General features: G+C 40.0%; 1 protein-coding gene across 1 annotated transcript in view; it reads left to right on the top strand.

The window, feature by feature from the left end:
• The first annotated feature begins 3524 nt into the window (after positions 1 to 3524).
• Positions 3525 to 8396, top strand: part of LOC121942865 (kinase suppressor of Ras 1-like) — a 17152-nt gene continuing 12280 nt past the window's right edge. The window contains exon 1 of the mRNA XM_042486156.1: positions 3525 to 3578. Coding sequence (XP_042342090.1) covers positions 3525 to 3578 — 54 coding nt within the window. The remainder of the gene's footprint in view (positions 3579 to 8396) is intronic.

Genomic DNA, 8396 nt, shown 5'->3' with positions numbered 1-8396 from the left:
AAAAAATTTGAAACACCGCAGATCTTATGACCACGACAGTAAAAATTATATATGCATTTGTCTGTTATTGTGATTTTTATAATTATGTCTTTTTGTTGTTTTTAATTGGCTTTTGTGGCCTCTGTCAGCTATTAAAGAGTTTTCATGTGTCACATTTTCTGCTGCAGAGAATTGTAGATCAGAAAAGCATACCTTTTGTGAGCCTGCAAGGTGTGGACACCCAGCGGAAATGAGATGAACTGCATCACAATATGAGACTGAGGTTGGAAGGAAGTGTTGTCATTGTTAGTGTGGTCACTCTGCTGATTGCAGGTTAGGACAGACACAAGTTGTCACCACTGCACAGTTGCATTTTTCCACTTTCCAGATATCTTAATGTTGTGATCACTTCATATTTGGTGAAATATTTTTACTGCATTGGGCGGGACATATAAACGCATATATCATTCAATTCAATTTTTGGCATACTACATTTGACATGCAACATATTGGGACATACTAAATCTTTTTCTGGCATACTAAATAGTATGTATTATGGGCACTGGAACGTACTCAATATCTCATGTTTGCTCATAGACTATAAATAATGGATGTAGCTATGATAACGATAATCACTGTTTCGTGGACTGCCATTTTGAAGCCTCTATTTTGGCATTTTGGCCGTCGCTATCTTGGTTTTTGGGGGCCAGTAGTGCCCATACTTGGTCGAGAAGGTGGAGCTGTGGAGGTGCGAGGGCTTTCCCTCACATTCATTTGTTTGTGGCAGCCCTCCGCAATAACATCTGCCACCACATTGTTTTCTATTTTTTGAGCTCGACTATACATTAGGAGTGCTGTTGGAATATACTGGTAAATAGCCTACCATTAGATTATTGATTGTATGCACACTTTGGGCACAGATGGCGCAGCAGAACACCTAATAGTGTGCTTTCACTCAGCTGCTGCTCTCATCTGACAGTCTGATTTGATCAGCTGTGATTGAGTTGTCTGTTCAGTTACCCACTCCTGCGACTTCAACATTACAAACTACTGCTGAGGAAAAAAAGAACTCATGAAGAGTTCTGCCAGCATTCACGGACCCACAAAAACCTCTGAATTGGAGAGGGGACACAGAATAATACAAAGGGATGGACACACACACAAGCACACGGACAAAGACACACATAAACAGAAAGATTGCAACTTTACCATTGATGAGAGTGTGGATGTGATTGACATATCACATTTGGCGGTTATAGCAAGATATTGTGATTTGACAGTAAGGGAGGAGCTGCCTCAGAAAGCTTAGGACAGAGCCAGAGTTTTTATGGAGCATTTTGAGAAGCATTGATGTTATATTGATGTGCCACACTGATTAATGGAAAGTGGCACTTCAAAAGGTTTGCAGACCCCTAGGGCATTTAATTAGCTAAGCCTTATGTCTGTACTAGATGCTAACAGACCATACATATGTTTAATACCTTGGTGGTCAGTTAATAAGAAAATGTCCATCACAGTCTTCATAAAATAAGTCTACTCTGCTCCATTTTTGTTGAACTCTCTCATCTCTGCTCCTCTCTGCTGTCTGCACTTAGGCTGCCTCATGTTACTTAAGACCCTTCCTCTTGAAGATTGAATCAAAATTAGAAATGACAGCCTATTCAGATTCTGCAAACAAGTGAAAAAAAATATTGCATATAGCGTGATCCTCTCCTGGCCAGCGCATAGTCATTGATTAAGTGAACATGCCTGAGATAGTTTTTCATCTTTAGGTATTCATAATGTTAGCAACATCAGTTTGGTCCCCAGTGCTCAGTGTGCTGATCAGAGGGAATGGTCAGCCATCTAGTAAACACACAATATATACAAACAGCTGAGCCAATCACACTGATGCATGACAACAGTTAACCTGCTAGAGTATGCGCCCCTTATGCCAAGGTCTTTGCAGCGACCCGGCTTCGATTCCAGTCTGTGGCCCTTTGCTTCGTGTCATTCCCCTTTTCTCTTCCACACATCCTGTCATTCTACAGCTGTCATGTCAATACAGGTAAAAATCCCCCCAAAAATAATCTAAAAAACAACAGCTCAACAAATGGAGAATGGGCTTCTCCAAGGAATCATATAATCTGGATGATGCAGAGTGCCACTTTTTCAGTGATTTCCGTGCAAGATCCCAATGCAAAAAGCCACCTTTAGCATCCGCATGATATGTCGCTGGATGGTGTCCGCTGAGAATATTAGTGGTGATATCATACGCCACCGGACAGAACCTGCCATGGCAGCATGATACATGGAAGGGGGTATCAGTTGACAACATGCCTGGACATAACCTGTCACGCAGATGTGACAGGTTGAAATGCTGCCAATAGTGATGTAATATTAGGAGCACAAAGGTCCCTGGGTGGGCTGGAGGGGTTGTGAATGGGTCCAACAAACCCTGGACTTTATGTGGGAGTCCGGTGTTTGCTTCCCATCTGAGTGTGATGTTTTTTTTTCTACACCTTACTAAGTGCTTCTTCTCTAACCACATGCAGCGTAATCCCACCATGCTCTTATTGACATCACGGTAGCGGCATCCTGGTACATAAAGAGCAGACACAGAAGGATACCTAAAGCATAAAATGTAGAGGCGGAAGTCCACTGCAAAGCGGCAACATGTGACGACGAGGGATGAGAACGTGTTGAAGTCTACAGTCATATGCTCTGTACTTCCCAAACACATGCATTTTAGCTAAAACATTATGAACAGTAGGCTATACAGCACAATAATAATAATAATAATAATAATAATACATTTTATTTATAGGCACCTTTCAAAGCACTCAAGGTCACCTTACAGGGCAAGATTAAAACGAAATACAGTAATACAGATAAATATAAATAGTTTATATAAAAGGTAAAAAAATGAACATTGAGTAAAACGCCTTGCAGGTTCACTTAAAATAAACATTCAGGCTGAATATGCTTTTTTGAAAAAGATGGGTTTTTAGACGGGTTTTAAAAGTGGAGAGAGTCAATGTTGCGGATGTCAGGTGGGAGAGAGTTCCGGAGGTGGGGGGCAGAGTGGCTGAAGGCTCTAGATCACATGGTGGACAGACGTGCGGAAGGGACAGTGAGGTGGATGGAAGAAGAAGACCTGAGAGACCGTTAGATAGTTGCAATAATCGATAAAGATAAGACTTTTAGTTTTATGGTATATATATTTTACGGAAATATTTCCTTAATTATCCTTGTAAGACTGGAGACTGTCCATATCGACTGCTTCTTTGTGTCCCTTGCTGCAGCTGCCTTCTCTCATCCAGACAAGTCCAAATTTGTCCAAACAAACCTAATGATTCACTGTTTCCCAGGGAGTTTATGCTCCCATTTCACCAGGTCCTTGAGGCTTCTTTAGAATCTACTATTTGTGATTACAGGTTCTGCATCAGCCAGGTTAAATATGCACTTTTCAGAGTAAAAGATAACTTTTGGTGGTGATTATGAAAATGGGGAAAGTGCTAGAGGAATTTTGGAGGAATTGTGAAATTTTTGGTTAAAATTACGCAATGACTGCCACTTGGGCAGACTCTCAAAGTGTTAAGGATGCTGTTCCTATCACGGTAAACAGCACGTCATTACAACAGCTGTCTTGAAATTTCCCTCTGGGCAGAGCATTGTCATTTATTTGGAAACATGATTCACAAGCTTGAGCAACCACACTTGTGCAGTTAGATATTTCCAATGATAGTTTCTTCAGATCCATCAAATGAGCATCAAATGCCCAAATCTTCCCTCTGTTAGGATGTCTGAGGTCCAGTATTTTGTCAACTCTTAAAGTGTTTTAGATCTTAGCTCTATAGGTCACTCTATCAGTTGCATGAAAAGTAACATGAAAAAATGGAGATCAAGCAGTGAAACTAAGCAGCGCACATCAAATACAAACCAAGATTCTGTTACTGAAATGCAGATTTTCCACCTCACATGTTTTCAGAAACATCTTTCAGCTCACTGTTTAACTGTGATATGAGATTGTTTCTTTACACCAGGTCACCATTGTCTTACATTACATCACCCACCAGCAGGAGCATTCACTGGTCTGATGTGCCATTTTGCATTTTGGTAGTTTTGGCATCCTTTTTTTCTCTGGTCATGTAATACCAATTTCAGAAGTATTTAGGTCTCTCTACTGCAGAGATGTCCCAGTTTTATTTAAAGGCCATCTTACCAGCAGCAAAAAACTTCTTTATCAAAGTTCTTATTTTAACCCAAACCATGATCTCTGTCTAACCCTCATCCAGCTGTTTTTGTGCCTAAGCCTTACCAAACCGTAACCATAGTGGCCTCAGTCTGATCTCACTCCAGAAAACAGATTTATTTTGTAATTGCTTTGGAAGACAAAGACAAATTATTTTGAGGTGTCTATGTGTGATTCTAAAGGGCAGTTACAATGTGTTTTGTCATTTCATGTAGAGGCTGTTTTTCAGATATGCTCAGCTTTGGTTAAGGTTTGGTAAGCACAACAGCTACTTGGTCAGGGAAAGATTGTAATTTAAGTTAAAAAAAAACTATTGGAAAAGGTTATGAAAAGACCATGGTTTGGGGAAAAAAAACTTGGTTATGGTTAAGGAACAATGTGGTCATGGCTCAAAGAAGCCAGCTTTGACTGCTGATGAGAAACATGATACAGTCTGTCGAAAGTTTTCAGGAAGTTTAATAACATCTTTCTTCTTTAAAATTATTACTGACGAGTCACAATTCACACAGTCGCTACAGGTCCTTATCAGATAAATCCAAACACAGGTTGTATTATTCACTTGAACTGATGACATGCTGCTGGTAGGAAAATCTTGACCATTTAAACATAATAGGACATGTTTTTCTACTTAGTCCTCGAGGTGTACAGCCCTGCAGATAGTTTTAGGTTTGGGGTTTTTAGATGTTGCTTTCTGAGATTTCTCCTGCACCTCTATACGTTGGAGGTGAAATGACATTCAAAACAGCAGCAGTGTAGGTTTACTGAAACAATGTCCTGGTTATTCTGGAAAATCCACAAACCTCATCATCAACAGTCTTCTTGGGTCTGTTTCTTTGAGAGGAACTAGTTCCAATGAAATTTGTCCACAGTGTGGTTTTTGGAATATGCATAATAATTGGGATGCAGGCCCAGATCAAGGGTGTTGCTTTACTTCTAACATCAGACTGTCTGATTGAGGGAACATAAAAAGTGTTCTGCTGCACTCTATGTCATGAGCTCCTGTGTGATGTGTGGTAACTATTGCCGTATCATACTGTCAAGCAGTTTCACTTAGAGAGTTCAAGTTACAAGTTGTTTCTTATCATGTGCACAACAATTACAAAAGCAGTCATTTGAATGTATCTCAGATCTCAAACTATATATTGTATATGCTATATATTATAAGATATTGGATCGCAAAGACACTAACAGTGCTCAATAAATAGGCTATGTATTAAAAAGAAAATCACTTAAGTAACAAACAACAAGCAACAAAATTAAAAACAAATTGTGCAGGTTAGAACACAGGACTAAAATATAAACCTCAATAAAATAGAACATATTTACAAGTAATAAGTAATGTAAATTTGTGTAGACAGTATTACATAAGTTAACTGAATGTAAAGGATAGCTGACAGACAGACAGACAGATATAGATACATACAGATAGATAGAGAAAGAGATACATACAGATAGATAGATAGAGAAAGAGATATCTAAGAGATAAGTAAAGTGGTAGTATAAAATGTCAAGTGATGAGCTCAGAGCTCAAGAGTTCAACAGTCTTATGCCTTTTTTCCATTACCTCTTTTGTCCGTGCCAATCTATTCTTTATCGATTAGCGTTTCCATTATCAGTTTAGATGTGACGTGCCGTGCCAAATGCACAAAGATTGACTTTTTCATGAGAAGGTCCGAAATTGCACCCCACCACCTCAGAGTGGTTAGCAGTGATGTTTTGCTGACTGCAGCCAACCCCCACTGACCCCCTTTTTCCTCTCCAACAAGCACGTGTGTTGCAAGACTCCTTTCACCACTGTCTGTGCAGACCAGAGAGAAAGATGTTTTCAAGTCTCTGTGTGTTCAGCTCTCATTGCTTTTGTAGCTTTTACCTGAATCTCTGTGGTTTGGAGTTTAGTTTCTTTTCTGCGTACTTCGAGCTCCTCCATCATGTAAACACCTCAGTCTGACTTTAACTGGACTCAGTGTTGTGCGCATGTGTGTGTCACCACGCCGACCTCCCACGGTGGTTAGGGATTGTTCATTATTTATGAGGGGGGAAGGGGTGCGGCAAAACGGGCCAGGCATTTTAAAAAAATGTAAGCACCGAGGAGGGACTTCTGTTTTTAATTATAGCTTAGGTGAAGGACATACAACTTGGTAGTATTTTATACTTATTTTAAAAGAAATAGTCACACTTAAGCTATCCTCCTCCTCTGATAAATACAGTACAGTCCCACAGCACCGTCTCTGAAGCTTAGTGATGTGCTGCTGTGGACGAAGCAAAAAATATTTAGCTACCTAAAAAGAATCAGTACCAATTAAAGTTCATACTATTTTAGAATATTGTCTCCTCTTTAGCTTCCACAGCAGCTGATGGAGGCCGTCCCCGTCAGTAAGGGAGATTTTACAGCAAGATAAAGCAGTGAAAATATTCTAAATATAGCATTCACTTAAACTGATATTGATTTTCTTAAAGTAGCTTAAGTAGCTCAGCACTGTCTGATTATATGAATGTGACAACTGTGATTGTGATTGGGTCTATATCATAGACGGTATAAATAATATAGGTTTATATCATCTAGCTGAAAGGGGGTATATCTCCACCTACTGTGGCGGAGTGGGAAAGACTTCATCAATAAATGTATTCTCCCCCAGTGCTTGTATACTAGGACAAGAACAGTGGTTCAATTAAATGTCCTAATCGAGCAATAACTGTAACTCTACTTAATGTAAAATGTAAAAGTACTGAGTGACACCTGAAACACGTCATGCATACTTACACTGATGAAAAGGGAAATTTGCCACAAAACAGGACAGCAGTCATTACTGAAGATCTGACTGTGGGCTTCTCAGTCCTGGTTTCAGTTCACAAATCACGTCTTGCAGTCGTCATCCTGGCAGTTGTGTTGTCCCGACAACAAACCTACATGCAACTGCCAGCCTCAGATTAGTTTCAGATGAATTTAAAGATTGCATTTTTGCCCAGAACACAGAATTTAGTTGGGAAAAGCCTCAAATTCAGTCTCAGTGTTGTCTCCCAGATACATCTCATACAAATACTGAGCCTTTTGTTACCCCAGCCTGTCCATTTCACTTACCATGGACACAATGCAGGAAACAGCCAGTTGCCAGGAGATAGCCAATCCCTTTCCCCCATTCTCTTCATTAAACACACACACACACACACACACATACACACACACACAGACACACACCAAGGACTGAAAAAACACATTCCAGTAAAATAAAAGCACTGTAGAGTAAACCTTGTTTTCACAGTTTGCCAGCAGATTCCAGGAAGAAGTCTGGCATCATGTCTGGCATTTTAGAGCAGTTTACAAAACAGACAGTTGACTGTTTTTTAATTTGACACTTTTTGACTCTATACCCACAAGTACTTTTTCACGAAAAAGCCCTTTATGGTAAATTCCTTAGCCATTTTTCTTGATAGTGACTTGTTCTTGTTTCTGTCTTATTTTGTGTGCAGATGTGCCAGTTGTTCCTCTATGACAGCCTGCCTTTTCTGTCAGTTCACATTGAATCAAAAGTCTGTTCAGGTCTATGTTCTAGAAATCCAGCTGTCAGAGGACCCAACTTTTTACAGAATGCCTTCCCTTCTCCAGTTGCATAAACTTTGTCGAAGCTTGTCCTGCTGCCTTCCCAGGAAGAGTCTGACATGGCAGAAAATTTAAATCTTCATCTGGACCCCTTCAGACCTAATTGTTCTTGTTTTAGATGAACACACTGTTCTATGGCTTTTAACTAGAGCTTGACATTCTGCAGAATTAGGATTAGTAATGTTTATGCGCTACACAGAATGAGGTTTAAAGAAGCAAATGTCATGATATGTTATTGTAAGTGCTGCATAATGTGGCCTGCAGCACACTGCATCAGGGCTGACATATGACATGAGCAAACCAAGAAAGAAGTCTTAACCTAACTCTTAGTCTTAACTTCTCCATTCTAATGCCACTATGATTATGTCATTGTTTTCCTCTGGGTTATTTTGGTATCACACAGTCTTATTTACCCCTTTTCCACTATTCCACTCATTTCCCATTGCCAGTAGACCAGAGCTGTGTACTCGGCAGCGGAAGAGTATACCTTTCTGTGTGTGTGTGTGTGTGTGTGTGTGTGTGTGTGTGTGTGTGTGTGTGTGTGTGTGTGTGTGTGTGTGTGTGTGTGTGTGTGTGTGTGTGTGT

Source organism: Plectropomus leopardus, chromosome 5 (genome assembly GCF_008729295.1).
Source record: "Plectropomus leopardus isolate mb chromosome 5, YSFRI_Pleo_2.0, whole genome shotgun sequence".
Classification (NCBI taxonomy): Eukaryota; Metazoa; Chordata; class Actinopteri; order Perciformes; family Serranidae; genus Plectropomus; species Plectropomus leopardus.
Note: the sequence above shows the minus strand (reverse complement) of the source record. Positions and strands in the feature narration are given on the sequence as shown.